The sequence below is a fragment of the Lepus europaeus genome, chromosome 9 (assembly GCF_033115175.1).
Source record: "Lepus europaeus isolate LE1 chromosome 9, mLepTim1.pri, whole genome shotgun sequence".
Classification (NCBI taxonomy): domain Eukaryota; kingdom Metazoa; phylum Chordata; class Mammalia; order Lagomorpha; family Leporidae; genus Lepus; species Lepus europaeus.
This window is the reverse complement of record NC_084835.1, coordinates 101,935,833-101,960,734: the sequence shown is the minus strand read 5'-3', so window position 1 is coordinate 101,960,734 and position 24,902 is coordinate 101,935,833. Positions and strand designations below refer to the sequence as shown.

The window sequence follows — 24,902 nt, the reverse complement described above, 5'->3', positions numbered from 1 at the left end:
ATTTTGAAAATAAACTACAAGGCAGTATTTTGAGTAGCTAACCTCCAGCACATTCCTCAAGGGCCGAGAGGCAGAGACAGATCACAACTTACATGTATTCAATGTCTAGCATCTAGTATAACACCCAGCCCTTAAGTCAAGTTTACTAAATGGAACCAAGGTTTAATTCTTTGGGTTTTTTTTTTATTATTATTATTTGTATCTTTATTTATCTAAGAGAGACAAAGAGAGGGAAAGAGAGAAACAGCAAGTAAGAGTGCTGGTCCACACTCCAAATGTCCTCAACAGCTAGGGTGGGCCAGGCTGAAGCCAGGCACTGAGAACCTGATCTGGGTTTCCCAAATGTATGGGCAGGATGAACTAGTTATGCCATTACCTTCTGCCTACCAGGATGCACATTAGCAGGAAGCTGGGATGAGGAAAGGAGCTAGGATCCAAAACAGAAACTCTGAAATGCGACCTAGGCATCCCAAATGACAGTTTAACCACTAGGCCAAACACCTGCCCTGAAGCAAGATTTAAAATAAACTCAAAAAGACTATCAATTCTCATACATGAAAGGGTTTCAAAAAGATCACAGAAAATGGAATTAAAGATAATGTGTTGAGGGGGCAGCGTTGTGATACAGTGGGTTAAACCACCAACTGCAAGGCTGACATCCCATACTGGAGCTAGTCTGACTCCAGCTCCAGCGGCTCCACTTCCAATCCAGCTATTTGCTAATGCGCCTGGGAAAGCAGCAGAAGGCAGCCCGAGTACCTGGGTCCCTGCCACCCATGTGGGAGACCTGGATGGAGTGCCAAGCTGCTGGTTTCAGCCTGGCCACATCCTTGTCACTGTGGCTATTTGGGGAGTAAACAGTGATGGTCTATTCTCTCTCACACTACCTTTTGAATAAATAAGATAAATCTTAAAAAATAAAAAAAAAGAAAAGAAAAGAAAAATGTAGGGGTAAGCATTTGATCTAGTGGGTAAGACTGTGCTTGGGACCCTCACAAGCTATAGTGGGCTAACTTAAGTACAAAATATGGCAATTTTCAAAACTTTAACTACAAATAATGTTTGATGCAGCAATGAACTTCTAGGAACTAACCTTACAGATATTCCCTTAAAAGTATGACAAAATTCTATATGAAAATATCTACTGCAGGATATAACAGCAAAACAACTGGTAACACTATCATTATGTAGGGAATTCACATTTATTATCCAAATAAGTAAAAGGAGGTCCTATTAATAATTACAGGAGCAGGCATTTGGTGTAGCAGTGAAGATGTCCGTGTGGGGGCGGGCACTGTGGTGTAGGAGGTTAAGCCTCTGCCTGAGCGTCAGCATCCCATCTGGGCTGCACCAGCATCCGTAGTGGCTGTATCACTTTCGATCCAGCTCCCTACCAATGCAGCTGGGAAAGCAGTGAAAGATGGCCCAAGTACTTGGGCCCTTGCACTCATGTGGGAGATCTGGAAGAAGCTCCTGGCTCCTGGCTTCAGATTGTTGCAACCATCTGGGGAGTGAACCAGAGGATGGAAGACCTCTCTCTTTCTCTCTGCCTCTCTGTAACTCTGCCTTTCAAGTAAACAAATAAATCTTTAAAAACAAAAAAGCAAAAGAAAAGAAATTCATACTTTTTAAAAAATATTTATCTATTCTTATCTTTTAAAAAATATTTATTTATTTGAAAAGCAGAGCCTCAGAGAGGGAAAGATAGTGAGTGAAACAGATCAAGTTTTTTTGTCAATTGCCCATTTATACCTTTTGCCCATTTTTGTTGGATTTGGATTTCTTTTCCTTGTTATGATGTAAAAGCTCTTTGTATGCTATAGATATTTAACCCTTTCATCTAAAACCTCCTATAATAAAAGAAAAATTTTAACCATAGTAAAAAAGATAAATCAATACAAAGCTGATGTTTAAAAATGACTATAGGTGTCCTTAGGCATCTGAAAGAGATCGGTTTAGGACCCCACTTCCACCTCTCACAAATACCATAATCTGCAGATGCTCAAGTTCCCTATAAAAAAAAGGCATATTTGCATATAATCAATGCACATCCTCCTGAACACTTTAAATCACCTTTAGATTACTGATAATACCAATATAAATGTTATATAAATATCTGTTATACTAAACAGTCTCTGCAACAATGACAAGAAAAAAATGCCTGTACATGTTTAGTACAAATGCAATTTCTCTTAAAATATTTTAGATCCATTGTTGGTTCAATCTGTGGATACAGAACCTGCAGCTAGAAGGACAACTCTACATATTTTCAAATTTCTTCTAGCTTACTAAAAATACTAACCCAAGATTCAAACTCAAATCTTAGCATAGCAGGCCGGCGCCGTGGCTTAACAGGCTAATCCTCCGCCTTGCGGCGCCGGCACACCAGGTTCTAGTCCCGGTTGGGGCGCCGGATTCTATCCCGGTTGCCCCTCTTCCAGGCCAGCTCTCTGCTATGGCCCGGGAAGGCAGTGGAGGATGGCCCAAGTCCTTGGGCCCTGCACCCGCATGGGAGACCAGGAGAAGCACCTGGCTCCTGGCTTCGGATCAGCGAGATTCGCTGGCCGCAGCGGCCATTGGAGGGTGAACCAACGGCAAAGGAAGACCTTTCTCTCTGTCTCTCTCTATCCACTCTGCCTGTCAAAAAAAAAAAAAAAAAAATCTTAGCATAGGGAAATGTACTGACAGTGTATTATACATATAAAATCTAAGAATAGACTAATATACTCATTATTTTGCTAATAGTTCTTAAGAAACCAGCTTTTAATTATGTTGAGCAAACATTCCAGAATCCTCTCCCACTATCATTAGTGCATTCAAGAACATACTTCTTCAAAATTCATTTAAACTTAAAATATCTGACTTCTTTATGGCACACATTCCCATTTTCTCCCTTTCTTTAGATTTTTATTTATTTATGTTATTATTATAACTTATCTGTGGGACAGAGGAAAAAAAAAACTCTCCCATTCAATGTCTTACTCTCCAAAGCCCAGCCTGGACCAGGCTGAATCCAGAAATGAGGAATTCAATTTGGGCCATACATGTAGGTGGCAGAGACCCAAGTATTTGAGCCATCACTTACTGCCTCCCAGGGTACATATAAGCAAGAAGTCGGGGATCAGGAGGCAAGCTGAGGCTTGAACCCAGGCAAGCCAGGCCAAACGACCACCTCCATTTTATTACTTTTAAATTGTTTTACATTTTGTATGGTATTTACATAAACATCAGATATGACAGAGTTCCAATTACTTCCAACTACACATACTGTTGTCAACATTACTCACAATATAAAAATTCTTTTCAGATAATTTTTAAAAGTAGCTAAGATCCATAATAAAGGTTTTAGGGAAAAGGAATTTGGTATTTTATATTTATTAAAAGATTTACATAGTAAATAGGTATCCTGTAAAAAATACAAAATGTGTATTACAAATAATCTATACCTGTAACCTTATATGACATTTCTCTGTAACGGGTCAAGTCTTCTCCATTAACTAACACCAGCTGTGGACACTTTTCCTTTGCATCCTTGACAGTCATAAGTTTCTTAACTCCAAGTTTCCTAGCTTCATAGTTGCAGGTAACCACTAAATATTTCTGTTGAACCCCTATAAAAATAAATATTTTATGAGGAAACCAAGCAGGGTTAAAGAAACATTTTAAAATATCAATTACTAATTCCATATTATAGCTGCATAAATTAAAATGCAATGTTTTAATAAGGACAAAATCTGTTAAAAAAAAAAAAAGTACAGCCTCCATTCATCAAAAAATCTTCAAAGCAGAAATATCGGATTTTCAAGCAATCTCTCACACACAATTTATAAGATACTAACACATTATTTTTCCATATACCACTTTTAATCTTTCATTGTTCTGCCTACTTGAAAGAAGGAAAGTTATAATTAAATTACAAAACAGTAATAGTAATAAAAATTGCATATTGAGATCAACTATTCACAAGCAAGAATTATCATAACTATTTCTCAAATTTAAAATACCACAAATCAACAGTCTATGAAATCCTTAGTGCTAAGATGTAAATCAAATCCCTATTTTATTCAAACATTACAAAATCACAGTATTGCCATATAACTCATAAGTACTTCACCAAAAAAAAAAAAAAAAGAAAGAAAGAAAAAGAAAAGAACTGAGTACAATTAAATATTGGTTGCTGCAAAATTGCTATCTTCACAGCAACTTGCCAATGTATGTAGGGCAAAGTGCTGTGTGCTATAGCAATAGCTAACTATTGCTCTAAGGCTCTGAGGCTCTCTCTGCGATAAATGTCCTTATTATGTCCTTTCTACAGAAGATAGCTGCGAGTTATGATGAGCTCTCTAATGAAATGATTACATTACAGTCATCTACACACTGCATTAAATTCCTACTCTATTGATTTGAGAGTGTTAAACAAGTTGACAGTGCTTGCTACTTATAAAAGTAAGATTCATCTAAAATATGTAAAATACTGTAACGAGGAAGGATCCCTTCATGCAAGACACCTGTTTCTAAAATTTTGGTATTATAAACAAGGCAAAGAAACATTATTTGTACATAACATTATTAATCCATTAGATGATGCTCAAAAATACAATCACTGGGTCAAAGATAATAATCTACGATTCATCAGGTAACTATATGAAAAATCACACTTGCAAATTCCTCAACTGAAAAAAGGAGTCTTTAAATGCAGAACTACATTATATGGACTTGCTACTGTACGTACGCCACTATCCTGTTTTGGGTATATATTATCAATGAAAGATTATTTTTCTCAAAGAAACTTATGACACTCACATCTCTTTCTTTCCAACAATTCATCTGTATTTCTTCATCACACAGAACACTTTCATTAAGTATTATCTACAAAGCACCTTATGTCACAATGCTACTAATCAAAAGTGCCTTCAGGAGAAAATATTTAGGTACTCTAATGCTAAACCCTTGAAAACTCTTAGAAATCCTAGCCTCATTCTGGCATGCGAAAATTTAGTAATCCCTTTATTCTTCAGTAATCAACTGGGTTGAATTGGGATTAAACTAAACCAGGCAAAAGAGGGTAGCAGCAAGTGAACCAAAATAGCTCTTTAGGCTTAAATTCAAAGAATCCTTCCTTTTTAAAATCTTTCCCAATTTAAGATATAAAAGGCAAAAATGTTAAAGCAACCCAGCTTATCTGTAAGTGGTCTTTAAGGTGCAACTTCTTGCATTTAAAAAGATAACTTGTGTTTTTATAGAAAGCTTGCTGTTTTAATATTTGGAGTTAACACTCAACTACTTTGTTAGCTGTCACTTTCAAAATGGGGAGGACAGGTGACAACTCCCAGATGTGATTAAAAAACCAGCTGTTTTTGACATACAGACTTATAAAATTTCAAACACTGAGAATAAGAAGTCTGCCTAAAGAACTAAGCCACTGACCAAATGAGGAGACTAAAAGTTTCTGCTACTTTTTGTTCATTTGTTCAGCTTGGCTCTACTGGCCTCAGATTCACCATTTTTTCAAAGAGGCTTATAAAGCTGGTACTTCATAGTGAAGTCTAGACGCCTGTCCATACAGCACTTTAGGGAATGCCTCCAGAATCTTAATATGGTTACTACATTAAAATACAAGCATCCTCATAGCTAATGATACCATTACACAAGAAAAATATCATCAATGTCCAGAATTACCTAAAGGCTTGTCCTTTAATTCTGGATTTGAGATCATTTCTACCTGTGCATAAAAGCAATCCAAATCCACGTGGACTATGATTCTGAATGAAGAAGTTCGAGTTGGGACCACTTGATCATGAACTGTCGCACAATATGCAAAGAAATACAAAAATGTATTCAGACTGCTTATCATCTTCGAGCAACGGGCAATTTCTTAGGACATGGTATCTAAGAAAGAAGACTGCAGAGTGATTTTAAGTTTTTCTTGGATTTGTTTTGTCAAAATTTAAAAATTACAAAGACCTTAAACTCCATCTTTAGTAGGGGCTTCAATCCCGCTTCCATTTCTTTGCATAGTTATTTTTCTCACGCTAGAAAAATAGTTGACTAAAAGTTTCCTGATCCATTATAGATGATGCAAGTACTAATACTATCCTTTTGAAGTACATCTTAACTTTTAGAATAAATCAGGGCAGAAAAGTTGAAATGTTGATTTCCAACATTACACTGTGGCATGTCCTTACATTTAAAAAAATCTGCAAAGTAAAACATCAAAGGACAACCTGTGAGTTGCAGTGGACTCTATTTAACTCCTACTTGAGAGCAGGATTATCTGGTTTCGCGCTAACCCCAGCGCCTAGAAAAGCATGCAGGATTTAAGAGACTGCTCAACACCACTCACTAACTGGAAAGACCCAATTATTTATTGGATTTCAAAAAAAGTCTTTAACTCATGCATGGGCAGAGGAAGGGTTGACAGAGGCAAGTAGGGCTCTTCAACCAGGTTAAATCAGGCAGGCTAGGTGAGTTGGATGCCGGAACAGCCAAGAACTTTAGGGTAAGAAGTGGTAACATGAATACAGTGTAGTCCACTTAGCAATATTATACCAATGTTGATTTCTTATTTCCGACAAACGTACCAAGATAATGCAAGACATTAAAATTAAGGGCATCGCTCTGCAACTTTTTTTCTGTAACCATAATATTCCTTTTTTTTTTTTTTTCTAATGCAAAGAATGAGAGGCAGAGGTTTGCCTGCAGGCCCTGGGGTTCCAGAGGCAGGAACCTGAGGTCGGGAATGTTCCAACCTCCCTCCTCCTGGCTTCCCGGCCATCCCTTCCAGCCCAAACCCAGGCCGGATCGCAGGCCCCCAGCAGGAGACCGACAAGGGCCTCAACTTCTCGAACCGGACACGGCCCGGCAGCTCGCGACCGGCTGCGCCTCGCCGCCCCTCGGAGGGGAAGGTCGGGCCGCGTCCTCCACGTGCCGGCGGCGGGCTGACGCCACCCACCGTGCACCTACGAGACCAAGTCATCCCCCAAGGGATGCCCCACGAGGCGGACAGGGAAACCCTCCCTTGGCAGGGCCGGGAAAACGGAAGGCGCCGGAGGCCGCCGCCGCGGCGCCCGCCCGCGCGTCCCGCCACACCCTCCTCCTTTACGCCCTGAGAGGCACCGCGCGAGCCGCCGGCCGCCTCCGCGTCCGCCAGCTCCATGGCCCAAGCCTCGTCCTCTTCCTCGTCGCCGCCGCCTTCCTCCTCCGACTCCACCCCCAGCGTCGCCATGCTGCAGCCGCTCTGCGCCGCGGGGCGGCTTCCGCCCGCTTCCGCCCGGTCTCCGGGGAAACCGCGGCCCGAGTCCCGCCGCTCCGCGCCCGAGTGTGGCGGCCAACCGGCCCGCTTCCCGGAGTGACGCGCGGCCCGGGGATCCCGGTCCGGTGCCTGCGATCCAAATCCCAGTCCGTTTTTTTTTTTTTTTTCTTGAGGGCTTTGACGTTCGGTCCGCACCACATAGTTTAGCGTTCATCCCTGCGGCCTCCTGAGCCACTGTTAATGTAATTGCCAGCCCTAGACTTGGTGAGAGCAGGGGGAGCAGGTGTGGGTGCACGTTATGGTAAGCTCCAGGTGGCCATGCGAACGGGGATGGCAAGTATGTTAAGGTTTGTGAGGTGCTGTTTGTTTTATTTAAAGACTGGACCCGGTTTGACAGCTCCCATCGGCTTGTACACGCCCCAGATTCCCGCAGTGACTGGGGCTGAGCTAGGCTAAGGAAGACAGAAGCCAGGAGCTCAATTCTGGTCTCCCACGTGGGTGGCAGGGGCCCAACTACCTGAGCCGCTCATTTCCTGCTGCCTCCCACGGTCTGCACTGACACGAAGCTGAAGTCAGGATCTCAGGAATTGAACCCAGCTCCTCCAGTGTATGGTGTGAGTGTCTGAATCGCCAGGCTAAATACCTGCTCCTGGATCCAAGTTTTAGTCCCAAAACTGAGCAGGATTTTGATCCATGAGCTTTGAAGTCAGATAAAATCTCCAATCTAAACCTTTCCCCGTGCTAACAATGTGACTTTCTGAGCCTCAGTTGCTCTACTGTTTAAAAAAAGAAGAAAAAACAAGAAAAGAAAATGAAAAAATTCTCTTAAATATTTTGAGATAAAATGAATAGATAAAAAACTGACATACAACGTTTTTTAAAAAAAGATTTATTTATTTGAGAAGCAGAGTTACAGACAGAGAGAAAGGTCTTCCACTCACTGGTTCACTCCCCAAAGGGCTGCAATGGCTGGAGCTGGGCCCATCCAAAGCCAGGAACCAGGAGTTTCATCCAGGTCTTCCACATGGGTGCAGGGGCCCAAGGACTTGGACCATCTTCTACAGCTTTCCCAAGCCATCAGCAGGGAGCTGTATTGGAAGTGGAGCAGCGAGGACTCCAACCAGCCCCCCTATGGGGTGCTGGCGCCCCAGGTGGAGGCTTAACCTACTATGCCACAGTGCCGGCCCCTGACATACAACTTTAATATCCTGATGTATATAAAGCAGATGACACGTTGAAATTGCTGCATAATTATTAGTTCTTTCTTTGCCTTCTATGAGGATGCCATGGGTGTCTCTGTGTGTTGGTTTGTGTGTGTGTGTATGTGTGTGTATTTCTTCCAATTATTTACATTTCTCACACTCTTGCTCTTTCTGCTATTCTGTGTATATGAATATATGTATATGCATACACATATATACAGACATTAAAATATATATGCACTTATATTCAAACATGTAATTTTTTACATGATTCTGTTTCTTATCAAATAGGATCTGAGAACATTGAGAAATATTTTAAAGGAAATGTTGATGCATCCAGAAAGGAGAAGGAATAACCAGCCTAGTTGGGGCTCAGTGGTTTGAAGACCAGACCTTCCTCGTTGGGTATTTATTCTTCGACATTTGGACCGCTTCCCTAAAAGTCTCCTCTCTAGGATCTGAATTGCCTTTTTAGAGCTATACTACTTTTTTATGAAGGCTGCTTGGTAAGTCTAGATAAAGCTCTTTTGAATTGAGTTCTTCTTTGGCCATTAAGTGCCAGTCAAGAGTACAATTACATTAGAAAAACTAAGATTTTTTTTTTTTATTTTTTAAATTCTTCCAGATTGAGAATGATGCAAACCACTGAAATACCATGGCAGAGGAAAACATTTCCATTAGGAGAGATCATCACAGCTCACTTATATTCACATCATAGACTGGAGTAAAAGTGAGTAAGGATTTAAAAAACAGCAATTTCATGCTTTGGTTGCATTTATTTCCCGGTCAGTTGTCAAACTTGAAAAGTGGCTTTTAATTTAGTGGAAGAATAGATGCAGCTGGTGCTGCAGCTTACTAGGCTAATCCTCCGGCACACCGGGTTCTAGTCCCGGTCGGAGTGCCCCTCTTCCAGTCCAGCTCTCTGCTGTGGCCTGGGAAGGCAGTGGAGGATGGCCCAAGTGCTTGGGCCCTGCACCCGAATGGGAGACCAGGAGGAAGCACTTGGCTCCTGGCTTCGCGCTGGCTGTGGCGCCATTTAGGGGGTGAGCCAACGGATGGTAAGCCTTTCTCTCTGTCTCTCTCTCTCTCTCACTAACTCTGCCTGTCAAAAAAAAAAAAAAAAAAAAAAGGAATAGATGGATATACCCTTGCAATTCCTTGGTGAGCTAGCAGGGTTGGTTTGCTTTCTTTTCTTTCTTTCTTCCTTTTTTTCTTTCTTTCTTTTTTTTTTTTCTTTTTTCTTTTTTTTTTTTTTCTTTTTTTTTTTTTTTGATTGAGAGAGAGAGAGAAAGAGATCTTCCATCTAGTATTTCTCTCCCAAACTGCCCACAGCATCCAGGGCTGGGACAGGTTGAGGCTAGGATCCCAACACTGCATCTAGATCTCCCATGTGGGTGTCAGGGCCAAGTATTTGCGCCATCATCTATTGCCTCCCCTGGGACAGAAAGCCAGATCTGAAGCCAAAATGGCACTGAATTCCAGGCTCACTGGTTTGGGATGCCAGCATCTCAAGTGGCAGCTTTCCCCGCCATACCACAATGCCCACCCCCAGAGCAGGCTTTCTATGTGACCCAGTAGTCACACCATGCCCCACACTTAGCTTAATGTTCTGCAGTTGACTTGACACTCTTAGTAATTTTTAGACAAAGATGTCCACTTTGTCATTCTGCACTGGACCCTACAAATTATTAGCCAGGGCTGGGAACCAGAAAGCAAGAAACATAGAAAATAACAGTTACAAAGCAACTCTATGTGAGGTACAGGGCTAAAAGCCTGAAGCAGGTCATTTAATTCAGTGTAATACCCTAGGGAACAGGTATCGTTATTTTCGTTTGGCTAGCAAAGACTAAAGTGGTGGCTCAAGGTTATGAATTAGTAATGGCAGATCTACTTTTCAGAGTTTTCCACAGGGAAGAATTCATGAAAAATGTTTCCTCTATAGAGGAAATCAATTCTCTATGGCCATTTCCTTAGTGTTTCAAACACTAGATGACCTGGAGTAGGGAGAATAAACATCCCTCAAGTATATCAGGAGTCATAAAAATAAAATATGAGTGAAAACATGTTGCTTTCTGGTAGGGGTAGTTTTGGGAAAGGAAAATTTTTTTAAAAACTATAAATTCTTCTTCTTGGTTTTAATTTATAGCCTCTAAACTAAGATAATTTTGGTAAATAAATATCTCTTGAGCTTGGATTACATTTGTAGTTTTATGTGCCAAAGGAGAAAAGCAATTGCAAGATGGAATAAATATGGATAATTAAATGAAATTATGGCCAAAGCAGTTTCTTAGGAACATGGAAAGCATTGGCTGGTAGGTAAAGAAACCGAGAAGGGAGAGGGCATTTGGTGCTGTAGTTAGGATACCATTTGGGACACCCATGTCCCACATAGCAGTGCCTGATTTGAACCTGAATCTCTTGCTTAAGATCCAGCCTCCTGCTAATGTGCACCCCGGGAGACAGCAGTTGATGGCTCAAGTACTTGGGTCTCTGCCACCCATGTGGGAGACCCAGATGGAGCTCCCAGCTTCAGCCTGGCCCAGCCCTAGCTGTTGAATGGCTGTTATCTGTCTCTCTCCCTGCCTCAAATTAAATGAAAATAATTAAAGAGAGAGAGAGAGAGAATCTGGGGATATTTTGGCCCAAAATGAACACATGTACATTAAAAGTAATAAGCATGAGGCTGGCGCTGTGGCTTAACAGGCTAATCCTCCACCTTGCGGCGCCAGCACACCGGGTTCTAGTCCCGGTTGGGGCGCCGGATTCTATCCCGGTTGCCCCTCTTCCAGGCCAGCTCTCTGCTATGGCCCGGGAAGGCAGTGGAGGATGGCCCAAGTCCTTGGGCCCTGCACCTGCATGGGAGACCAGGAGAAGCACCTGGCTCCTGGCTTCAGATCAGCACGATACGCCAGCTGCAGTGGCCATTGGAGGGTGAACCAACGGCAAAAAGGAAGACCTTTCTCTCTCTCTCTCTCTCTCTCTCTCTCTCACTATCCACTCTGCCTGTCATGAATACCCATGTTAGTAAATGGTGGAAATAGGTTCCAATGCCTGCTTCTTTCCTCTTAGCCAAACTTCCCACGTGGCAGAGGAAAAAGTATAACAATATTCAAGGCTTGGACACAAAGAATGCAAGGGTATTTTTGAGTGTTCATATTTTATGGTAGCAGGTGATGGCTATGTAGGTATTGAACAAATTTGTCAAAGGCCCAGTTTGAATTGGCTAAGGCATAAACGGCTTGGTTTTGTAAGGTCTTTGGCCTAACACAGTGATTCTCAACAGAGGACAGTTTTGTTCCCTACTGGATATTTGGCAGGCTGGAGACATTTTTAATAGTCACTTCTGGGCAGTTGGAGCTCTGTGCTACTGACATCTGGTGAATAGAGGCTAGGAATATTGCTGACCATTTAACAGTGCATGAGAAAGCCCCTCACAACAAAGAAGCATCCACTCTGCAGTGTCAGTTGGGCCAAGGTTGGGACACTGTATTATCTATACCACCTGGCTCGAACTAACCTCTTCAGCTTAGAGTTTCTAGTTGTAATGAAAAATTGGTCTGCAGTTATGTGCTTTTAATTATAAATAAGACATTTTTAGAAAAAAGGAGAATATTAAAAAAGAACAACAAATCCTATTATTTTCGTTGTGGGAATTTATACTTTGAGGCTAGAAAGCAAATGGAATGTGTTTGCTGGAAAAGACATGTGAGAAAAATATCCACACATTTATGGAGTTTGTGAGTTGCCCCTAGGGTGAAAAGCTAATGAGTCAGAAATAATTTAAAAGGCTAAGAAGTTGAAACCAGAAAACATTACATGCTTTAGATGGTTGAAAGCAAACTATAATTATGCTGCACTGGCAGTGGTACAATTTACATGTCGTGTGGTATTTACTTAATAACTCTCATCCAAAGGTCCAAACCCCTTTGCATAAAAACCTCAATAGTTACGAAGAACTTTCTTTTGTTGTTGTCACAACTCTACACAGTTACAGTTTGCAATTTCAAGCTTTCCCTGTGTAACCTAAAAGTATTTGGTGCATACCATGTGATTAGGACTAAGAGAAGATAGAAGAGTTTGGCATTTTCCTAACAGCTAGCTTCTCCTTGCTTTGACCTTTATCTGTGGTTCTGTAGAAATCAGGTGAAAAGCCTGCACAGTCATTTTGGTAATAACATTTTAAATGTTGCTGGCCAGGGTGTGCTTTTCATTTTGGATGGAAACAGGTGGAGCCTGATGCAATCATAGTACACTTCATTTAGGCCTAGTTTGTAAGTCAAGTCTGCAAGGCTCAGTCATTGAGAGGAAGAAAAGTATTGATGTCATAAAGAAAATGCAAGCAGATTGACAAAGGTCAGGTACACAGTGTTCATTTCTTTTTTTCCTTTTATTTGAAAGACAGAGAGATCTTCCATTTGCAGGTTCACTTCCGAGAGGCCTTTAACAGCCAGATCTGGGCAGGCCAAAATTAGGAGCTCAGAACTCAGTCTGGATCTCCCACGTGGGTGGCAGGGACCCAAGTGCTTTAGCCATCACCTACTGCCTCCCGGGATGCATATTAACAGGAAACTGGAATCAGAAGGGAAGTGGGACTCAAACCAGGTCCTCTGAGATCGGAGGCAGGCAACTTAAGCACTGTACCAAATGCCTGGCTCTATAAACATTTGACTTTTTTTTAAAGATGTATTTATTTATTTGAGAGGCAGAGCTACATACATACATACACACAGAGAGAGAGAGAGAGAGAGAGAGAAAATGTATTCCATCTGCTTGTTCATTACCCAGATGGCTGCAATGGCCAGAGCTGAGCCCATCCGAAGCCAGGAGCCAGGAGCTTCTTCCAGTCTCCCATGTGGATGCAGGAGCCCAAGGACTTGGGCCATCTTCCCCTGCTTTCCCAGGCCAAAGCAGAGAGCTGGATCAGAAGTGCAGCAGCCAGGACTTGAACTGGCGCCCACATGGGATGCTGGCACTGCAAGCAGTGGCTTTACCCACTATGTCACAGTGCCGACCCCTAAACATTTGACTTTAATGTAATTTTTAAAAAAAATCCCAGGTTCTTTTAAAAAAAGAATAATTTATGACTGTTAGGGACAATTTGGAAAATATAGAAAGAAGGTAAGAAGAAAATGAGAATAATGTTTAACAATCCATAGTCTTGGTGCTCAAAGATAACTGAACTTTAATAGTCTTCCTAAAGCACAACTTAAAAAGAAATTTTTTGTTTCGTTTCACAAATAAATTTGTGTGTCAATTTCTTTACCAAACCACAAAAACCATTGTGTGATGTATCAGCTAATTATATGACACAAAGAAAACTTATCCACTTGTTTTTCATGTTAATTTAAAGGCAATGAACAAAGACTGTCTCAACTTCATCCTGGAAATACTAATTTCAATTTAACAATCTTCAGTTTTCAATGATCATTTTTTTGAGAAGCAGAAAGACAGAGTACCAGTCTGCTGATTCACTCCCCGCATGCCCACAGTGGCCCAGGACCAGGCCAAAGGCGAACCTGGGAGCCTGAAACTCAACCCAGGTCTCCTATATGGGTGGCAGGACCCAATCTCTTGAGCCATCACTGCTACCTCCTAGGGTCTACATAAGCAGGAACCTGAAGTCAGGAGCTGGAGCTGGAAATCAGACCCAGCCACTCTGATGTAGGACACAGAGATTTTAACTCACAGGCTAAGTGCCTGTTCTCCATTTTCATTGTTGAGAGTAATGTAAACTCTCTGTAAAGAAAAATAATATTTATATTTGTAGAACTTATTTCCTAAAGTGGACTCAAATATATGATTTTTAAAATTGTATTTATTTATTTGAGAGGTAGAATTACAGACAGTGAGAGGGAGAGACAGAGAGGAAAGTCTTCTATCCATTGGTTCACTTCCCAGTTGGCCACAACAGCCAGAGCTGTGCCTATCAGAAGCCAGGAGCCAGGAGCTTCTTTCTGATCTTCCATGCAGGTGCAGGGGCCCAAGTGCCTGGGACATCTTCCACTGCTTTCCCAGGCAATAGCAGAGAGCTGAATCAGAAGAGGAGCAGCTGGGACTAGAACCGGCCACAGATGGAGGATTAACCTACTTCACCACAGTGCCAGCCCTTCAAAGAAATCATTGAAATATCTATTAACCCTAGAAGTACTGCATGTGTCTCTACTTAATTTTTTGTCCCTTCTCGTTATTTAAGAAATTCTTCTAAGACGGAAGTATGAAGTGAAAACCGCATTCTGCCCTGAGGTGATCACTGTTAACAGATTCTGATCAGTTTTATTAGACTTTTACTTATAATGCTAAATATAGTTGAAGTAGGCATGCATACAGGTTAAAATTGATCAGATTTGTGAACTGGAAGACCACACCTGCGTCATGCCCCTGTGTGACCTCATGCCCCTACTTGGCCACACCTGGGTGCCCACCAGCCAATCAGGTTAATTAACCACTCCCCTTTGGAAGTGGGTTAAAAGCCAGACATGGTGTGGCCCAGCCCAGTTCTTTTTCCCTGGCCTCTTGCTAGGAAGGGGCTGGCAGTAGCCCCACGCCTCCAGAGTGCATGGCCTTCGGGCCATGTGCTCTAGGCTTCCTGGCCTAGATGCTCATCCACGTGGCTGGTTCCTGGTGCTCGGTATGAACCCCTATTCATCTCTCTCTCTCTTAAATAAAGCTCTCACTCTCCTATGCATCTTTCTCTCTAAACAAAAGCTTAAAATGTACCATGCTGCCTCATTTATCTCTGCCGATATTTAGAATTCTTCTCTAAATATTAGGCAAGAACCCTCTTGGGCTTATTAATATCGGGGATTTAATAAATAAGCCTGGGGTGAAATCATAACGCACCCCAAATTCCGGTAGCACATGTGGCACCCCAGATAGCATTTCTAGAGAACTTTAAGGGACCACATTTTAGTGTAAATTTTAGGGGTCTTCTCCAATTTCATAGTTACACAATGATAGACATTTCTAATTCACACAAGCAGATTACACTGTGCTATTATTCTGCTGTAGGCTTTTTCACTAGCAATGTCTTGAACATCAGTTCTTTTTAGTGTATAAAAATCTGCTGCATTTGTTTTCGTGGCTATATTGTCTTACCAAGTCCAAATGGATGGGACACATTTCTGGTTTTAGCTGTTACTGATAATGCTTCAGTGAACACCCTTGGTCATGTTTCTTTGTGCTTTTCTTCAGAACTCTGATCCCACCTCTCCCTAGACAAATTCAACTTCCTAAATTTCTGAAAGAAAGTTAACTTTTGGATGGCGCCGTGGCTCAACAGGCTAATCCTCCGCCTAGCGGCGCCGGCACACCGGGTTCTAGTCCCAGTTGCCCCTCTTCCAGGCCAGCTCTCTGCTGTGGCCAGGGAGTGCAGTGGAGGATGGCCCAAGTGCTTGGGCCCCGCACCCCATGGGAGACCAGGAGAAGCACCTGGCTCCTGTCTTCGGATCAGCGCTGTGCGCCGGCCACAGCGCGCCAGCCGCGGCGGCCATTGGAGGGTGAACCAACGGCAAAAGGAAGACCTTTCTCTCTGTCTCTCTCTCTCACTGTCCACTCTGCCTGTCAAAAAGTAAAAAAAAAAAAAGAAGAAAGTTAACTTTTTCTTTTAAAAATAGATTGCACACTGTGTAAGCACACTGTGATACACCAGGCCTGTCAGTTCTACCTCGAGTGTTCTCCCAAATCCTTCCACTTCTCTGTATTTGCACTGACACCTTCCCCATCCAGGAAGCACACATTTATCTCTGGCTTGGCCTGTTTTAATGGCCTCCTGATGTCTGCCCTTTACGATCTGTGGGCCCCAGAGCAGGCAGAAGGACTTTTAATAATGTAATCTACTGTCTCATTTTCCTGCTAAGAATCCTTCAAAGCCTTCCTGCAATCTCCAGAGTAAAATTCAATCCCCTCTCTGGCCATGGTCCTCAAAGGTCTCTGAGGGGAAGCTTCCTCTCTTCTCCATTTCTCACAGCCTTCTGGTTATCTTTGCCTGCACTTGGGTCACACCACCCCCAGTTCCATTCTGGGGACATGTCTATGTCTTCAGTTGGCAAGATGGAGACCCAGGAGAACTGATGGTATAAGTTTCTTTATAATTCACAAAAAGCAGAAGACCAGTGTTCCAGCTCAGAGACAGCCAGAAAGAGAGGTAATTCTGCTTTACTTGGATTTTCTGTCCTTTTGGGGTCTTCAGTGGATTGGATGAGGGCCACCCACGTTGTGGAGAGCAATCTTCTCTTTCAACCTACTGATTCAAATGTTAATCTCATCTAGAAACACCCTCAAAGATATGTCCAGAATAACCAGATGTTTAGCCAAGTATCTGGATACCCTGCAGTCCACTCAAGTTGACACATGAAGTAACCATTACAGGATAATTTGCTGCTTCCAGACAGTTCTGTCGTTTGGGACGTTTTCCACAGAACTGACTTGTTGTCTGCCACTGGTTTTCTATTAAATGTGAACATCAATACCTCAAACTGACCTTCCCAAACCACACTGTCAGAAAACCTCCCCCAGAGTTACCACATTCTCTCACATCTTACTAAGTTTCATTTCTAACACTTATCTTAACATATAATTATCTGTATTTATCTACTACTTACTTATCTTTGACCTCCCTCTCTCCTATTAGAATTTAAGTCCCGTTAAGGTGGAGACTTAATCTATGCCTTATGCTTTATTGGAATCCACCAAAAACGTGAATGCAATAAAACATTATATTATTTCAACATCAGTGGAAGATCAGATTCCTAGATAATGTTAGATTGTAAAATGCTCTATAGACAAATCTTAGAGAAGAACTCCAAAGAATATATGTAGAAAAACTGTCCCCCAAGAGTTGAAATTTAATCTCTCCCCTTATGCTGGCGATCTGAACATGGTGACTCACTGATGAAGAATAGAGTATGGAAAGGGAGAAATAGTAAATTTACAGTGGAGAAGTCTGAAGTCATTGTCTTAACCAGTCAGGATGTTCCATGTACCCCAATCAGATACATTCAGAAGGGCACAGCAGTACTTCAGTGCAATTCTTGCCAAAAATGTATAAACTCAATCAAACTAGGAGAAAATGTCATAAATTCTAGTTTAAAAGCACTCTGCAGACTAATTATCCAGTATTCATCAAAATTGTCTAGGTCGTGAAAGGCAAAACAGAACCATCACAGACTGAAAGAGACTAACAAGATGACAGCTAAATGCAATGTTGGTTTCTGGAACAGAAAGAGGGTATTAGTAGAAAAGCTGGTGAAATACAATAAAATCCCCCATCGGGGCGCCAGATTCTGTCCCGGTTGCCCCTCTTCCAGGCCAGCTCTCTGCTGTGGCCAGGGAAGGCAGTAGAGGATGGCCCAAGTGCTTGGGCCCTGCACCCCATGGGAGACCAGGAGAAGCACCTGGCTCCTGCCTTCGGATCAGCGCGGTGCGCCGGCCGCGGCGGCCATTGGAGGGTGAACCAACGGCAAAGGAAGACCTTTCTCTCTGTCTCTCTCTCTCTCACTGTCCACTCTGCCTGTCAAAAAAACAAAAAAGAAATACAATAAAATCACAGGTTTATGGAAATACATCAGTGTGTTAGTTTCTTAGTTTTGACCAGTATACCATGTAATCTAAAGTTTAACAAGGGCAACTGGTGAAATATTTATGAGAACTCTGTTTATTATCTTTGCAACTTTTCTGTAAACATAAATTTATTACAAAATTACAAGTCTATTTTTAAAAAGATAGGTAAAAGCCGCCTCTCTGGTAATCACAATCCACCATCTAAATAAACCACAATATTGTTTCAACTCTTTGCAAGTTAAAAAAACACAACTTAAAATCAAAAAGTATCTAGAGGGGCCTGTGTTGTGGTATAGTGAGTAAAGTCAACATCCCACCCATATGGGCGCCAGTTCGAGTCCTGGCTACTTTGTTTCTAATCCAGCTCTCTGCTATGTCTTGGGAAAGCAGTAGAAGACTGCCCAAGTCCTTGGGCCCTGCACCCTCATGGAAGACCCAGAAGAAGCTCCTGGATCCTAACTTCTGATCGGCACAGCTACAGCTGTTGTGGCCATCTGGAGAATGAACCAGCCTCTGACTCTCCGTAACACTGCCTTTCAAATAAATAAACAAATCTTTAAAAAAAAGAAAAAAAGTCTCTAGACTTAAACTCATGTGTTGCTACTGCTACTGTATTCAAAAGTGTGATGAAATTTTTGCCTTTGTATGTTAATTAACATACACATAAATTTTAGCAACTACCCTTTGAACTATGTTTAAAATATTTTAAAACCTCTTGGGTCTCAACTATACTTTTCCATTACTGTCACCATACTTTAAAATCCTTAAAAGATGCTATTTCTGCAGTTAATACTCATTTAATTTTTATAGTTGAAGCAGATTTTCGAACAGGCTGCCACTAAACAGATGATTACTGTCATTGAAATTGTTTCATTCCTTAAACAAGAGTTTCTACGTGAGATGATTCTCATTTGTCTGAAAGTTTTAGCTTATTTTGATTTTGAATAAAAGCCAGGAAGACTATTAAGAAAGTAATGGGAATAAGGCTTTGAAGTCGGTTTTGCTGAGCCTCCTATATGTCTGATGGGTCAGGACGGAAGGCAATGTGAGGAGTGGCTGCTTCCAGAAGGAATTAAATACTCAAGAACAAGAGTCGTTTGTTCTTTCTGTTATTGGCCAGGCAGTTAAATTCAACTGGACAACCAGTTCAGTTGCATAAGACCATGCGCTACATTCTCTTGTGTAATGACAAATTAGTGAGCTACCCACTGGAGAAGATGTCCTAGTTTTTGGATTTACACAGAATTACTAAGAAATTGATACTTAAGATATAAAAAAAAGTATTGGCTTGATTTACTTTTCTTCACCTTTGTGAAATCAGAGATGACAGTCGTAAAAGGCTAAGAACAACTGAGGAACTGTCACCAACTAGAAGGGACTAAGAAAATGTAACCAGTAAATGAAATGTGGGATCCTCGATCAGATCCCTGGGCAAAAAAAAAAAAAAAAAGCCATTAGCAGGAGCTGGATTGGAAGTTGAGCAGCCAGGATACAAACTTGCACCCGTATGGGATGCTGGCATCTCGGGTGTCTGCTTCGTCCACTGTTCAGCAATGTCTGTCTCTTCCCTTCAACTTTGAAATAAAACATTGTTTCTTCAGTGCAGTAGCATATAAAGTGCAGTGCTTGGCTTATGCATTAGAAGTATTTGTGCAAAAATACATATTTCAAAATATTAGTTTTACGCTCTGTGTATTGAGATGTTCAGAACATACTTTGAGAGGCTCATTGAAAGATTCACATTTCCTATATTTATGCCAGAGTATTTGCTCATTGAGTGAAATACTGGGCCAAATAGCCTAGATATTTAAAATTGGAGGACTTTTTTTCCCTCTTCCTATTTTTTCTTTCTCATCAAATACATGCAGGTTTTTTGTTTGTTTGTTTGTTTGTTTTGACAGGCAGAGTGGACAGTGAGAGAGAGAGATAGAGAAAAAGGTCTTCCTTTGCCGTTGGTTCACCCTCCAATGGCCGCCGTGGCTGGGGCACTGCGGCTTGCGCACCATGCTGATCCGAAGGCAGGAGCCAGGTGCTTCTCCTGGTCTCCCATGGGGTGCAGGGCCCAAGCACTTGGGCCATCCTCCACTGCCTTCCCTGGCCACAGCAGAGAGCTGGCCTGGAAGAGGGGCTACAGGGACAGAATCTGGTGGCCCGACCGGGACTAGAACCCTGTGTGCCGGTGCCACAAGGCGGAGGATTAGCCTATTGAGCTGTGGCGCCAGCTGTACATGCAGGTTTTTTAAAAAATATTTTATTTATTTAAAAGGCATAATAATAAAGAGAGAAGGGCGAGAGAGAGCTCGTCATCTGTTCGTTCACTCCCCAAGTGACTACAATTGTCAAGGGTAGGCCAAACTGAAGCCAAGAGCCTGGAACTATCCGGGTGTCCCACGTGGGGATCAGAGGTCCAAGCACTTAGGTCATCTTCCCCTGCTTTCTCACGAGCATTAGCAGGGAGCTGGATGGGAAGTGGAGCTGCCAGAACTTGAACAAGTATTCATATGGGATGCCAGCATTGCAGGCAGCAGCTTAACCTATTGAGCTACAACTCAGACCCCAAGTAGATACACTTGAGTTTGAATAAGCTAAATTTAATTACCATGTGGCTTTACTGAAATCCAACGGAGGAAGTAAAAACAAAAACTTTACTGAATGGGTAATCAGGGACTCATTCTTTGAGATTACCTGATAAGTGAAAGTCATTGTAGGGAAGTCCTTTTTACAGCTCAGCAATTATACTCTATTTTATTATAATGACCATTCATTAATCGCTACTCCATTCTTGCCCATTTATCCATTTCTAGTCAAATGCATAACCCAGCAAGGAAATATACCATTTCCTTACAGATGAGGAAATGGAGGCTCGGAAAACTTAAGTAATGAGCTTGATCTAGGCTTCAAACTCAGACTGGGCCATCTCCAAATGTCTGTTTATATTGATTGAAGAACAAATTCTGCTCTTAGTGAATGTCATCACAGTGAGATTTTCGTATACAAGCCTTTAACACTTTAGAAATCATAATTTTAAGAAATGTTGGCCGGCGCCGCAGGTTCTAGTCCCGGTTGGGGCGCTGGTTCTGTCCTGGTTGCTCTTCTTCCAGTCCAGCTTTCTGCTGTGGCCCAGGAAGGCAGTGGAGGATGGCCCAAGTGCTTGGGCCCTGCACCTACATGGGAGACCAGGAGGAAGCACCTGGCTCCTGGCTTTGGATCAGTGCAGCACGTTGGCTGTAGCAGCCATTTGGAGGGTGAACCAACGGGAGGAAGACCTTTCTCTCTGTCTCTCTCTCTCTCTCACTATCTAACTCTGCCTGTCAAAAAAAAAAAAAAAGGAAAGAAATGTAAGATTTCAATTGAACAAGTCATATACAATTATATTTTCTTCAAAACACAGAAATACATGGGAAAATCCAAGATACTCTAGTTATTAGTAAGTTATTAGGTTCTGTTAATAAGTAATAGATTATTAAGCTAATAAACTATATTTCATAAGTACATTCACTTAACACTCAAGATAAAATAGTTTCTTTTAATAATTTATACTATTGCAGCATAATAAATGTGCTTTCTAAAAACATAAAAATATCAATGATCTAAAAGATATGTCTTTTAATATTTACTTTAAAATGTCTACTTCTCTGCCCCTTTATTTATTTATTTTCCATAGTGAAAAATTTATAGGATATCTCCTTGGCTGAAAGTTACCCTTTCAAAGCAGAGTTAAATAATTACCCTTGCCCTGATCTCATTGAGAGTTCCTCATAAAAAATTTAATTATGGACTTTTGATATGGGAAATATTTCCAGTTGAGCTTTTATTCTGTAATACAGATGTTCTATGATTGGATCGGTAGAAAAAGATGTTTTAGCTGATAAAGAGGGAAAGAAGATTTTGTGGCTATTGTTGCTTTCACCTGACAATTAAAAGTCACATAATTAGATACTATACTTTAGCACCCTGTTATAAGATACAGGTTGAAACCTATCCCTTACATCATGAAACTAACAAGTTTCATTCTGTGTGGCCAGGAGCCCTTCTCAGTGAAGTTGAAGTGCATTAAAGGGGTGCTGACATCCTCTTTTCCTGAGCAGAGAATGTTCTTTCAAAGCTCTCCAATAAAATACAAAATACCTACATTCCCTGCTTGAATTTTCAAAACTACAGTGCAAACTAGATGATCATTGCTTCCTGAGCATTCCTGGTTAAAAGAATCACCTAGACATTAACTTAAAATGTCTTTCCTAGATACCTCATCTATAAATTCTAATTTAATAAATTGGGGTAGGGGCTGAAGATCTGAGTTTTAGACAAATACCACAGGTGATCAGACAGATTTGAAACACACTTGTCTCAGATTTTAAAAAACAAAAAAATTCTTTTTTATAAGGATTTATTTATTTTATTTGAAAGTGAAGAGATACAGAGAGACAAAGAGAGACAAAGAAAGAAAGATCTTCTATCCACTGGGTCACTCCACAGATGATCACAACAGCCAGAGTTGGGCCAGGCTGAAGCCAGGAGCCAAGAGTTTCATTTGGTTCTCTCACATGGGTGACAGGGGCCCAACTTTGGGCCATTTTCTGCTGCTTTCCCCAGGCCATTAACAGGAAGCTGGATCAGAAGTGGAGCAGAGGCTTATGCTGTGGCACAGCTGGTTAAAGCCCTGGCCTGCAGCACTGGCATCCCATTTGGGCCCCAGTTCAAGTCCTGGCTGCTCCACTTCTGATCCATCTCTCTGCTACAGCCTTGGAAAGCTGTAGAAGATGGCCCAAGTGCCTGGGCCCCTGGATCCATGTGAAAGACCTGGAAAGAGCTCCTGGCTCCTGGCTTCAGAAGAGCTCAGCTCCAGCCATTGTGATCATCTGGGTAGTGAACCAGCCGATGGAAGACCTCTCTCTCTGCATGTCTCTGCCTCTCTCTGTAACTGTCTTTCAAATAAATAAAATAAATTTAAAAAAAAAAGTGGTGCAACCAGGACTCCAACCAGTGCCCATATGGGATGCTGGTGTCACAGGTGGTGACTTTATCACAAAGCTGACCCCAAAAACAAAGAATTTCCTGTTACTGTGAGGAGTTATTAGGGTACTGGAAATAGGATGAAAATTTCTGTTAGTCAAATTTCCAGTCTCTCTATTTACAAATTATGTAACTTTTTCTCAGTGTCTGTGATAATAATAGTTATCTCTCAGATTTAGTGTATATATTAGATGTGAATGCTCTCGGCTCTGGCTACATAAACTGTGATCTGGCCACTAGTACCAAGCAGTCACTGAAATATGTGTTTAAAATACAGAATCTGGGGCGGGCATTAGCTTAGCTAGTAAACTGCCACTTGAGAAATCTGCATCCTATATCAGAATGCCTGAGTTCGAGTTTCTTCCCCATTTCTGATTCCAGTTTCCCGCTAATATATACCCTGAGAAGCAGCAAATGATGGCTTGGGTCCCTGTCTGGATTGAGTTCCAGGTTCCTGGCTTTGGTCTGCCTCAGCCCTGGATATTGCAGGTATTTTGGGAAAACCACTGAATAGGAGCACTCTCTCTCATTGACTCTCCAATATATATTTAAATGCAGGGGTGGGCATTTGCTGCCAGTTGTTAAAATGTCTCTTAGGACATCCACATCACATCCCATATCAGAGTTCCTGGGTTCAAGACCCAGCTGTCCTTCCAATGTGTACCCTGGGAGGCAGTCCCTGGTAGCGCAAGTACTTTGGTCCCTGCTACCCTCCTGGGAGAAATGAATTGCATTCCAGGCTCTTGGCTTCAGCCTGGCTCAGCCCCAGTTTTTATTTTATTATTATTTATTTAAGATATATTTATTTATTTGAAAGTCAGAGTTAGAGAGAGAGAGAGAGAAATCTTCCATCCACTGGTTCACTCCCAAGTGGTCACAATGGCCAGGGCTCAGCCAGGCCAAAGCCAGGAGCCAGGAGCTTCATCTGGATCTCCCACATAGTGGCAGGGACCCAAGCAGTTGGGCCACCTTCCACTACTTTTCCCAAGCCGTTAACAAGGAGCTGTATCAGAAGTGAAGCAGCTGGGACTTGAACCGGCGCCAGTATGTAATGTCAGCCTATCAGATTATAGCTTTACCCTTGTGCCACAACTCCAGCCTTCAGCTCCAGTTTTTGCAGGCATCTGTGGAGTGAATCAGCAGGTGGAGATGGTCAATCTCCCCTCCTATCTGTCTCTCTGCTTTTCCAATGTATATAAATATATAAAGGCATACAAAGATACATATATGGTAAATATATTTAAAGTATACTTCAAAAACTTCAGAGGCTCAACTCTCCCCAGACCTAGGCTTTAGAACATACTTGTTACAATTATGCCCTCCCTGGATGATGGATGATTCACATGCACTTTGAAGTTGGAGATGCCCGGACCTAATCAACTAGTAAATGTTCAGGAAATGTTAGATTCTTCGCTTCTCATAATCCTTGCACCAATGTTTTAATTTACCTGGAGCTCATTGTCATCACTACTGTTTCCTTCCTCCCTCCCTCACTCCCTCCCTCTCTCTCTCTCTTTCTTTTTTAATTTGAAAGGCTGGTTCACTCCCCCAAAGGCCTGCAACAGCCAGGACTGGGCCATTTGGAAGTTAGGAGCCAAGAACACAATCTGGGTGTCTCACACAGGTGTTAGGAACCCAAATATTTGAGCCATTAACTTGCTGAATCCCAGGAAGTGCATTACTCAAACCAGGCACTCCACTATGGGATGCAAGCGTCCCAAGAGGTGACTTTAATTGCCGTATCAAACTCCCGCCCCTCCAGTTACTGTAAATTTAAGTTCATCAGGGGCGTTTAGAGCATGAGGGGGTAGAAACATTCAGAAACAAATGAGGGGTCTGGAAAGCCAGCTGCTGCAAACAGTAAAAAGGCTTCCACT

At 41.9% G+C, this 24,902-nt stretch overlaps 1 protein-coding gene and 1 long non-coding RNA gene across 3 annotated transcripts in view; one reads left to right on the top strand and one right to left on the bottom strand.

Annotated features, from left to right (window-relative positions):
• The window catches only part of POLI (DNA polymerase iota), a 28,957-nt gene extending 21,697 nt beyond the window's left edge, over window positions 1-7,260 (bottom strand). Inside the window, exons 1-3 of the mRNA XM_062201686.1 lie at window positions 7,117-7,260; window positions 5,680-5,802; window positions 3,447-3,611 (exon numbers count right to left, since the gene is read on the bottom strand). Of these exons, the coding sequence (XP_062057670.1) occupies window positions 3,447-3,611; window positions 5,680-5,802; window positions 7,117-7,225 (397 nt within the window). The 5' untranslated portion in view covers window positions 7,226-7,260. The remainder of the gene's footprint in view (window positions 1-3,446; window positions 3,612-5,679; window positions 5,803-7,116) is intronic.
• A 1,491-nt stretch (window positions 7,261-8,751) lies between these two features.
• LOC133766618 (uncharacterized) overlaps window positions 8,752-24,902 on the top strand; it is a 36,789-nt gene continuing 20,638 nt past the window's right edge. Inside the window, exons 1-3 of one of the 2 annotated variants that reach the window (XR_009866731.1) lie at window positions 8,752-8,960; window positions 9,080-9,184; window positions 18,377-18,528. This is a non-coding gene — a long non-coding RNA (uncharacterized LOC133766618). Of the gene's footprint in view, window positions 8,961-9,079; window positions 9,185-18,376; window positions 18,529-24,902 lie in introns of those variants that run through there. The other variant, XR_009866732.1, reaches the window with a different exon arrangement.